This window comes from Paramisgurnus dabryanus, chromosome 21 (assembly GCF_030506205.2).
Source record: "Paramisgurnus dabryanus chromosome 21, PD_genome_1.1, whole genome shotgun sequence".
NCBI lineage: Eukaryota > Metazoa > Chordata > Actinopteri > Cypriniformes > Cobitidae > Paramisgurnus > Paramisgurnus dabryanus.
The window spans coordinates 14,144,197-14,155,921 of NC_133357.1; the positions used below are offsets into that span (position 1 = coordinate 14,144,197).

Consider the following 11,725-nt stretch of genomic DNA (forward strand, 5'->3'; position numbering starts at 1 on the left):
AGAATTCTATGGAAGTAAATGGGTTCCATGAAAGGTTTGGTTACAAACATTGAGTGAAACGTGTTATTTAGTTGTAGGCCCCCCTGAAATAAAGATGATGCATCTGAAGGGGCTTTCCTTACATACATTAATAAAATTTCCCAAAATATTTTCCTTTGTGTTCATCAGAACACAGAAATTTATACAGGTTTGTAACAACATGAATGTTAGTGAATGATGGCAGAAATTTCATTTTTGGGTAAACTATCCCTTTAAGTACAAGTTACTAATTACATCTTAAATCATGATAGATTACTGTACCAATTACTCTCTCCACAAAATATTTAATTACTTATTATGTTGGCTTTGAAAAAGCCAATATATTGTTATTGCTATTAAACTTATATCTTATTATTCTACCCCAAATTATAAACACTAACTCGTCCTAGGGCTTTCAAGCGACATGCACCAAATTTTCCACAGACCTTCAGACTGGTCTGACTTAGTGTGCTATATCTTTTCTAACTGATGGGACCTTCCAAATTCCTAAACGGGGGGCTCGAACACCCCAAAATTTCCATTGACTTAACATGGAGACAAACTTTGACGGGTCATAGCTGTGAGTGAGAAACTTGTAGAAACTTGTGGCTTATCATATTTAAGGAGGCTGACAGGCTGTGTAAGAACATACCTCACAATGGGGTGTAAGCTGTACCCCTGGGGTGTAAGAGGCCCCCAAAATTTCCCATTGACTTATAATGGGGCAGGAAACATGCCCATAAAAGGGAATAAAAACGTCCCAGATGGAATATCTTCACTTTAGAGTGTCGCAGAGACATGGGGTTGGGCTCATTTTACTCAGGCAACCAATCAGTCTCTTAGGATCACCACAGAGCTATTAAGCCACGCCCCTAGCAACAATTTTGGGTACCCTAGCAACATCTCCCATAGACTACCATTGTAAAAAGCCCAGATGCATATCTTTGCACCAGAGTGTCATAGAGACATAGGGGTGGGCTCATTTTACTCAGGCATCCAATCAGTCTCTTAGGATTCTTATTGAGGTATTAAGCCACGCCCCTAGCAACCAAATATGAACACCCTAGCAACATAATAAACAAAGCCTTATATCTCTGGATCTGAACATCATAGAGACATGGGGGTTGGGTCTTTGGGTCATGTTAGCGTCATGCTAGCTCCATGCTATGTCATACTAGCTTCATGCTAGTTTCATGCTAGCTTTATGCTAATTTCATGATAAATCTTGCTAACTTCATGCTAAATCATGCTAACTTCATGTTAAATCTTGTTAGCTGCACACTAAATAGTGCTAGCTTCATGCTAATCATGCTAGCATCATGCTAATCATGCTAGCATCAGGATAATCATGTTAACTTCACGTTAAATCATGTTAGCTTCATGTTAATCATGCTAACCTATGCTTACTTCATGCTAATTATGCTAGCCTCATGCTAGCTTCAAGCTAATCATGCTAACATCATGCTAGCTTCATGCTAACATCATGCTAGCTTCATGCTAATCATGCTAGAATCATGCTAGCTTCGTGTTAATCATGCTAGTATCATGCTAGCTTCGTGCTAATCATGCTAGCATTATGCTAGCTTCATGCTAATCATGCTAGCATCATGCTAGCTTCATGCTAATCATGCTAGCATCATGCTAGCTTCATGCTAATCATGCTAGCTTCATGCTAATCCTGCTAACTTCATGCTAGCTTCATGCTAATCATGCTAGCTTCATGCTAATCATGCTAGCTTCGTGCTAATCATATTAGCATCATGCTAGCTTCATGCTTATCATGCTAACATCATGTTAGCTTCATGCGAATCATGCTAGCATCATACTAGCTTCATGCTAATCATGCTAGCATCATGCTAGCTTCAAGCTAATCATGCTAACATTATGCTAGTTTCATGCTAATCATGTTAGCATCATGCTAGCTTCATGCTAATCATGTTAGCATCATGCTAGCTTCATGCTAATCGTGCTAGCTTCATGCTAATCCTGCTAGCTTCATGCTAGCTTCATGCTAATCATGCTAGCTTCATGCTAGCTTTGTGCTAATCATGCTAGCATCATGCTAGCTTCGTGCTAATCATGCTAACTTCATGCTAGCTTCATGCTAATCATGCTAGCTTCATGCTAATCATGCTAGCTTCGTGCTAATCATGTTAGCATCATGCTAGCTTCATGCTTATCATGCTAACATCATGTTAGCTTCATGCGAATCATGCTAGCATCATACTAGCTTCATGCTAATCATGCTAGCACCATGCTAGCTTCATGCTAATCATGCTAGCATCATGTTAGCTTCATGCTAATCATGCTAGCATCATGCTAGCTTAATGCTAATCATGCTAACATCATGCTAGCTTCATGCTAATCATGCTAGCATCATGCTAGCTTCATGCTAATCATGCTAACATCATGCTAGCTTCATGCTAATCATGCTAACATCATGCTAGCTTCATGCTAATCATGCTAGCATCATGCTAGCTTCATGCTAATCATGCTAGCATCATGCTAATCATGCTAGCATCATGCTAGCTTCATGCTAATCATGCTAGCATCATGCTAGCTTCATGCTAATCATGTTAACATCATGCTAGCTTCATGCTAATCATGCTAGCATCATGCTAGCTTCATGCTAGCATCATGCTAATCATGCTAGCATCATGCTAGCTTCATGCTAATCATGCTAGCATCATGCTAGCTTCATGCTAGCTTCATGCTAATCATGCTAGCATCATGCTAGCTTCATGCTAACATCATGCTAGCTTCATGCTAATCATGCTAGCATCATGTTAGCTTCATGTTAATCATGCTAACATCAGGCTAACTTCATGCTAATCATGCTACCTTCATACTTAAACATTCTAACAGCCAGATAGCCTACTAAACTAAACTTCTGTCAAACCGTTTTAAACGTTCAAGCTACGCTTTTTCAAGCCAACATAAAGTTTGTCTTCAAACTTTAATATCTAGTTGCTAATTACTTTCTTAATCTATTTAATAATTTATTAATTTAATTTAACCTAAATGATGCGAGGATAGACTTGAAATGGCTCAAATAAATCATACTAAAGTACATAAATTATTCTAGTACCACTTTAGGGTCCAATTCTCACAATTAACCATTTTTGCCTCAATATACTCCAACTACTGTTTATTAATACTTAAAATTAACAACTACTTACTAAGTATTGGTAGAAATGGGTAGAATAAGGTTTTCAGAATAATATGTGCCATTTAAGGAAACAGCCAACATTTTAGTAATATTAATGCTAATAACAACCGGTTAATTGTGAGGATTGGAAACTTACCATTGCGTTACCATAAATCCACTATTGTGTTAAAGTATACATATTGTTCTACAGTCTATACACAATATTTAGTTACATCAGAAGTAACTGTTATTAAATTTATGGAAAATTAAGAGTAATCCCATACTTTACTTTTTCAAGGGAAAAGTCTCAAACCTTTTCAGTGTGCAGGCCCCCTTGTGTACGGTGCATTCCTTCGCAGCCGCAAAATAAAATGTATGCATTTTTTTTACTTTTTAACATTTGAATTAGACAAAACATATTAAAGTATACAAGGCAGGGCTGTTGGTTAATAGCCTTATATATTTTTTAGGTTTAATTACACAAAATTCATGATAAATGTATGTATTTGATAAAATGTCATAAAATTGGGCCCCCAGTCACCAGTTTAAAAACCACTGACTTTGGAACTTGTTACCCCCAACACTTTTACACAAGTAATGGCTCCTCCATCCATATGCATGTGTATTACCTGACAGCTTTTGGCTAACATAGGTTACATTCTATGTTAAAACAAGAATAAACCAGACATTGAATCATAATTTGCCTAATTCAATTTATTAGATGTATGCTTACAAAATGGCAGGATAATTTGGTCAGTCAGTTTTAGTCAAACAATAGTTTCAGGAATCAAACCAGAAAGCCGAAGGAACTTATACAGCAATGTGAAAGAGCTTTTATAATTGGGAAATATTACAAAAATGAATGCCGAATGTCACTGGACAGAAATTAAAGTTTACCAAATTGATTAACAGTACTTCCAATGCAGTGATTGTGTTATAATTGAGTTGTACTTAGGCAGTAACTGCTCCAGAGACTCATTACAAGTCATTGATACAAACTACTATAATAGTTCCCAACAGAAAAAAACCCATTACAAAAAGGCAACCTTCTGCAATGACATGAACAGTGCTTTGTTGCAATGCTGCCTAATAAGTGCCATAATTACATATGTATATGAGATGGCTTGTACAAGGTCAGTGAAACTCTTGACAGGATCAAAAGGTCCCCAGTGTTGCCTCCTGTAAACACAGTTGGTCAGTATCTACCTGCTCATCTGTATCCTCCATTTTCTATGAGTAGCAGCTGCTCCAGAGAGAAGCATGGTTCATAGACAACCAAACAGGAGTTTGGGAACTTAAGTAAACTGTACAAACCCTGCAGCAGTCTTGTATAACTAATGAGGAGATATTCAAATAGAAGGCTTGGCCAGAAGGCCTCTCAGTGGGGCAGGTTATAATTAACTTTAATGGTTCTGTTATTTGGGCTGTGCAGAGGCTCGGTCAGTCAGCTGGGTTGGCAGTGGGAGTCTATGCAGCAGCTTGGCTCTCGGCCTCCATCGGTTGTCCAGTAGCATTCTCTGCGGTTTTGGATGCCTGGTGACAAATAAATGTATCACATTTATGGATTCGTATTTACAACAAAGTGGCATTACAAATCATGATGCAATTAAATACTCCATCTAAAAATGAAATTAGAAAAACGACTTATTAGCTTGATTTGCATATTTATTCAAGAATTATAGGAAGTCGGTGCAAGCGGTTTTACGTCTCGAATAAGTTAACAGATGCAGTGACTCCAATCCTTTCAAGGTGATCGTCCTACCGACCTTCAAACAACCTCTACTGTTTAAAATTATTGCAGGCAGACGCTAGGGTGTGACTTGCATTTGGACTTTGCTAAGGGTGGACTTTCATGGCTCTGGCAGTGACCAATGAGCTTCTTACTCTTACATACTGAGAATCACTGTCCTACTTAAATCTGATCTAAATGCTTTCCTTGAAAAATTTAAGGCCACATATTACAAAACCCAGCGGTTATCCAAAGTGATTGTACTACAATGCATACCTCATGATTCTCCTACATTTACACAAGTAATAAAAGATAAAAAGTAAAGACAGAACAGTCTCATTATTGATGTGAAGTCCTTTTCTTTTTAAAGCTTGCACATAAAGTCAGTTGTCACAATGCATCCTAATTTAGCCTAAAAGAATGGTTTATGTTTACATGGGACTCCTGTTCTTCAGGAAACTTTGTTACATGGTATCAGAGTGAAAAGTCAAAAGTCCTTTAGAGTCAGATTATAAATAAATAAAGGCGAGTTTTCACCAGAAACTATTAGTAGATGTGAAATCCCTGACAAAATCTAGTTGTTTTGAGTTGGCTACCGGAATGCCACCTTAATCAAAAGTTTGCCCACTTGGATTATGAACAGTTTTCAAAAAGCAATATTAGTGTTCTCTAATGCTTCGTTCACACCAGACGTTGTAGAGGCGTCAAGCGCGAGTGATTTCAATGTTAAGTCAATGTAAAGATGCGTTTACATGCATCTGGAGGTCTCATGGAGTGAATGAGGCGTTTAGTGCGGCGCGGCCGACACTATATAGCCTCATTTTCTGTGTCTAGTTCACGCGAATCGAGCATTGCCGCAGGAAAAGCTTGAGTTGAAAAATCTGAACTTTGGGGGAAAAACGTGTTGCGTTAACCAATTAGGAGCTTGCTCTAGTAGTGACGTGATTACAGAAAGCGAGCGGAGTCGCCGAAGCCCCTCCCATGATGTGAATTTCCGTGTGAATGTCTCAAATGACTTGAATTTCATGCGCGAATGTAAACTCAAATTGTTCAAGCATCCAACTACGTGCGAAAAGCACGTTTTTGACACCTCAAACGCATCTGGTGTGAACCCACAGTAAGGCTTTCATTGCATTTAAGTTTAACAGACCTTCTTTTTCTTCTTCTTCTGTGCCTTGCGGCTGGCTGAGCTTTGCAACAAAGCCTGTGGAAAACAAAGGAGACTGTATTTACCAATAAACTACATATTACATTGCAATGGAGAATCCAACTGTGTATCCTTTTCACAGTTGCATGAATAACTCCTGTCCTTTACCTTCAGCTCTGGATCTTGTACTTCATGCTCAGACTTGTAAAGTTCTGGTTCGAAAAATCCACTGGTGATACGCAGAGGGCCGTTGGCCATCAGCAACACTGTGAATTTAAACTGTGCTACAAATTCACCTTGAGAAAAAAAAATGGGAAACAAATCTGAGTAAACATACATCATCATGGTTACCAATGTCAAAGATCTTACACGATCCTGCTGATGGCATCAAACTTATAAAATGGGAATTATCTTTGATCTTTGACTTACTTCTTAGATAACAAGAAATAATTTTTCATTTATATGATTACTTGTATAGGTCCAACTAGTTTTCATGCTTGGCTGAGCATTTTACATATGAATGATAACATTTTATTACTGTGACATTTATGTCTTACCTTCCTTCTCATGCAGGACAGTGAACGGCTGAAGCAGCTCATGCTTGGCACACTCAACTACACCTAGCCGAGCTTTACTCTCATCCTCAAATGCCCTGACAGACAGCGCACAAAGACAAGATAAGTCGGGCACCAGGGTAGGGAGAGAGAGAAAGACAAAGAGATAAAGTGAAATGTGATGAAGGACGGTGTTGAATAGTTTAAGTAGCTCAACTGGTAAAGCACTGGTCTGGAGATTCCTGAGGGGTTGTGCTTTAAAACATATACCCAAGTTACATTGGATAAAAGCATCTATGAACTGACATAGAATATATAATTAAACGTTTAGCTTAATATTTTATGTGTTTTTTTATAGGAAGAGTCTACTATGTAGCTAAACATAATCCATTAGTGGGGAGAAAACCATTTACACTTAAAGGGATAGTTCATCCAAAAATGAAAATAATGTCATTACTGACTTACCCTCATGTCGTTCCAAACTCGTAAGACCTCCATTCATCTACAGAACACCGTTTAAGATGTTTTATATTTAGTTCGAGAGCTTGCTGACCCTTCATTGAAAATCTATGTACGGTATACTGTCCATGTCCAGAAAGGTAATAAAGACATCATCAAAATAGTCCATGTGACATCAGTGGGTCAGTTAGAATGTATTGAAGAATCGAAAATACATTTTGGTCCAAAAATTAAAAAAATTACGACTTTATTCAGCATTATCTTCTCTTCCGATTCTGTTGTGAAGCGCATGCATGAGACTGAAGTGATGCAAAACAAAAAGCTGAGGCGCACCAGATAACACGTCAGCCGCGTCACTGCAGTCACTTAACTTTAGTCTCATGCACGCGGTTCACAACAGAACCCAAAGAGAGAACAATGCTGAATAAAGTCGTAATTATTGTTATTTTTGGACCAAAATGTATTTTCGATGCTTCAACACATTGTAACTGACCCACTGATGTCACATGGACTACTTTCATGATTTTTTTATTACCTTTCTGGACATGGACAGTATACCGTACATAGATTTTCAATGAAGGGTCACAACAAGCTCTTGGACAAAATCTTAAACATCTTTAACTGTGATCCGAAGATGAACGGAGGTCTTACGAGTTTGGAACGACATGAGGGTGAGTCATTAATGACATTATTTTCATTTTTGGATGAACTATCCCTTTAACTCCACTTAAAATTAAGTACCTCAGAGTAAATGGCATGGTATCAAATCGTCGCTCCACCTCACTAAAGAACATCCTGGATGTCTTCATCTTTAAGCCATACTGCTTATTGGGGTCTCGCTTATAAACGGTTGTTCTCTGGCCAGAGTCTTTAGCCTGCAGAAACAGGGAAGTGATCAGTATTAAGAGCATTACTTACACACACTAATAGTAAAATAAAAATGTATAACACATTTTTTCACCTTTCCCTCTCCAGTGCTGATGAGCACATCCACAGCGTACACCTCATGCACTTCAAATTCTGCCTTCTCGTGATCCTTTCTGAAAGCGACGAGGGTAATAAGCATTTAGAAGTGAAGAACACTTTCATGGACTACGATTGGGTGTTTTTGATTGTCCTTACTTTTGCTGATCAGAGGGATTCTGAATAATGGTCTTCTCTCCGTCAATCACATGCTGCTTTAATTGATGAGACAGCATGCCTGTGTAGACAGACATACATTAATAACAGTGAAATGGTGTTTTAACGGTGAGTTCAACTATAAGATCGTTTTAATATGCTTACCCTCTATGGCTGTGCATTTAAAAGACTGGGCAATCTTGTTCCAGGCCTCAGTGACCTGACTGTTCTGAGAAAAAGACAAAAGAAGATACTCAGACAATGATGGCTGATCTATTATGACCTTTATAATAATTTTATAATAATGCAGTGACAGTATTTTATTAATTTGTGACATTAGTATACAGTCAAATAATGACACCTAGTGGCTTTTGTTCGTTAAAACACTAGAAGTGTGACAAAAAAACTTTATTTTTTGTGATAAATACTTAACTTGAAATTTTAATCAAGAGACTTGTGGCTTTATTTTTTTTACATGTTGGGCATGAAACATTTTATTTTTTATAGTTTTTGAGTATATTAAATTGAATCTTTATTGCATTATTTTTATTTATTAAAATAAGTTTTAACACAACCATTTTTAAATTTAATATTAACAACTGCAGACACTAACGTGTCTTCTTTAAAAGAGACTAAGATTAGGCTTCTAAACCAGAGAATCCAAAAGAACATTGACTTTTCACCCTACCACTCTAAAAAGGTGGGTGACATTTAGGTAACGTGCAAACCAAAGATTTTAAACGCATCTGAAAACGCCTGGAGGACGCCGAATGCCAGCTGTTTTTAAGCTGAGCGCCAGCTTTCTTCAGAAGAGTGCTTTGATTGCTGTGATACTTCTGCTTTGCTAATCAGTCGTTCCACCCCTCCTCCACTGTGATTGGACGGCTGGGTGAGAACTGACATTGACGAGCTGAGCTTTTCACCCAAAGTTGAATATTTTTCAACTCTCGGCACTAAGCACTGAGTGCAGAAAACCGCAGAGCGCCGTCTTTCAGCGCAAAAAAAACAACAGAAACAATTGAAAACATACGCCGGACGTGGCCGTAAAAACGTTGGTGTGCAGGCCCCTTGAGGAGTTAAAAATTAAATAATATTTAACTAGCAATTAATAACCTATTACCATTATTTATGAAGATAATGGCTGTTAATAAGACAGGCCTCATTCTAACTAACCTGATTACCAGGCTTAACCAGCCGAAGAGCAGCTTCTGCACACAAGTGGGCCGCTTTGACCACATCTGCTTTACGTCCTGTCACAGGAGCATCCTAGAAAGTAAGAAAAGCTTAGCGAACTTCAAAAACATCCAACTAACAGAATGACCAAGTTGAAAGAGAACCATACCTTGGTGGCACCAACCACAAAGCTGTGGGCAACGTTGGAGATGAAGCCGTCCACATGCACTCCAAGGTCACTGTGCAAACATACAAGATAATAATGAGAAAAAAGATTTCACAACATTATACAACAGCACAGAAACTGAACAAGATAACTCACATTTTAACCAAGTCACCGTCTTTAAGCGTGTAGTCAGGATCGCTCTTCAGTGGCGAGAAGTGACACACACAGTTGTTCACAGAGACGCAAGTGGGAAAGGCAATTCCTGTTGCACAACATCACTTTGTTAAAAAACTTCTGGTTTGAGGTTTTTAAAGTATATTTTGTAGTTTTCAGATGCATGCTTACCTTTCTTTATCTCCTTCTCCTTTTTGAACACCTTGCCTGTTTCAGCAGAGATAAAAGCGTCTCCTTTCTCACACAGGCTGACCACAGACACGCCAGGCTTGGCTGCTTCAATTACAACTTTTATAGCCTCTGTGGGTGGATAAATTTAATAATATGAATAAAAACAATATCATTTTTTCAACCAACAAATCTTAGAGCTCTTTCTAAAGCAGAAAACTCCAACATTGTCTAGTCTGAAGGAGATCAATACACATTAAACCATTACGCATTTCTACCATTAGTAATGGTGACAAAGAAATTGACTGGCCGCAGACTGACAGTGGCAACAGCTTACTCAGCATTACTATTAAACTTACTTAAAATTGCACACCAACATTACACATTTTCACCCTTTTGTTTTTAAAATAAGTTTTTTATTACATTCAAACAGTATGAAGACGTGCTGATATATCTACCATATATCACTAATTTCAAAACTTGAGCACGTTCAGAATCGTAAACTGCCGCTAGCTTGCTAATCCGCTAAGCGAAAAAATACACAGCAATGCATTTGCGATTACAAAATATCGGTTCATATTGCGATGTCAATTTAAACCAACTGCAGAAAAGCTGGAAATATTGCATTGTTTCGTATCTCACTCCAGCTCATGACACCAGACAGACACATGGCCGAGCAGCAAGCGGTACCGTCGCTCGCTCAACTTCAACCCTAAATCAAGAATAAAGCTGCAGGGTCACGCTTACGGTTTGCTATGTCAGCCCCCATCTTATACTTGGTGACCACCAAGTCATCAGCAATGGTTTGCTCTTGCTGTTCGTCGTCTCCTGACATGTTTGTTAACGATAAGGTTCAAGGGGAGCTCGTAACTTTTTCCCTCGCTTCGCTCGTGGGATGATGGAGCAGAAGCACGCTTCACATTCTGCGTCACAAGCACCCGCGAGCAGCCGTACAAACGTTCAAGATGGCGGAATACGACATTGCACTTCAAAATAAAAGTCACAGGTAAAAGACAGAGGTGCAATTATTAATCAATTTAACCCTACCCACCTAAAAACTCTGAGTTTGACACTAAAGAACGCTAGAAAATAATTGTAATTCGCGGAAAATTTATTTTTTCTTTTTGGCATAGTTTACTGGTTGTCAGTCAGCGTTTTGTTCATAATAAAAGTCACATATTCCAATCAGCTCTGCTAGTGTTATAGACTAGTAGTAATACATGATCAGCCATCCAAGCACCAATGCACACTTTCATCAAATTTAAGAAATGCTTATTAATAATTTCCACCCCCTTGTTTTATAATTTACAGATACCATTGTAAATTGTAAGGGATACTCATTGTTTAATATAGTTAAATGTGACTAAACCTATGATTATTACCCTGGTTTGGCAAGAGGTTGTAAAGAAAACCTAATGCATAGAAAGGCTTGTATAATCAATTGTATTTACAAAAGGTCTATTTTTAATTTAATGAGTTCTTCTAACCATGTAAAACCCTCGGTTGTAATATTACAACATCAGCTTAAGGTCTAATAAAATATACCTGTAGGCCTACATGTTTTTTTCTCTAAAAAAAAATCACATTTACACAACTAAAAAGTCCTATTGTTTAACCCTGCAATGATTTTGAATGGTAGACTTTGTAAATAGATTTTTTTTCCTGTCCGTAAACTTACAAAACCTGCAAACCTGCTTTGAACAACATGACCTTTTTTACTGGACTAAATAAATCAACAATCACAAGTAAGATGCCTAGAATATATTTTTTTCTGTGATTTGGTATATGTCTACCATCCAGATCTTAAGATACAGCTGAATGTTTTGATTATATTAGATTCTGAGCTTGTTATGTCAATGTTGTAATTTTA

General features: G+C 37.9%; 1 protein-coding gene across 1 annotated transcript; it reads right to left on the reverse strand.

Annotated features, from left to right (window-relative positions):
* Positions 1-3,859: 3,859 nt before the first annotated feature.
* On the reverse strand, positions 3,860-10,793 carry pa2g4b (proliferation-associated 2G4, b). Its single transcript, XM_065285761.2, has 13 exons — positions 10,603-10,793; positions 9,859-9,987; positions 9,670-9,775; positions 9,517-9,586; positions 9,348-9,440; positions 8,340-8,403; positions 8,178-8,256; positions 8,017-8,095; positions 7,797-7,930; positions 6,600-6,694; positions 6,211-6,338; positions 6,046-6,099; positions 3,860-4,699 (listed from the first exon to the last, which is right to left on the reverse strand). The coding sequence occupies exons 1-13, from the start codon at positions 10,688-10,690 to the stop codon at positions 4,634-4,636; spliced, it is 1,185 nt and encodes a 394-aa protein (XP_065141833.1). The 5' UTR covers positions 10,691-10,793; the 3' UTR covers positions 3,860-4,633.
* Positions 10,794-11,725: the final 932 nt, after the last annotated feature.

Excerpts from the sequence above, each read along its gene's own strand:
- pa2g4b (XM_065285761.2), bottom strand. The coding sequence starts at position 10,690 with ATGTCAGGAGACGACGAACAGCAAGAGCAAACCATTGCTGATGACTTG. Across the intron at positions 9,776-9,858 it reads GGAGAAGGAGATAAAGAAAG|GAATTGCCTTTCCCACTTGC; the intron begins GTAAGCATGCAT and ends GTTGTGCAACAG. Across the intron at positions 8,257-8,339 it reads TAAATGCACAGCCATAGAGG|GCATGCTGTCTCATCAATTA; the intron begins GTAAGCATATTA and ends CTGTCTACACAG.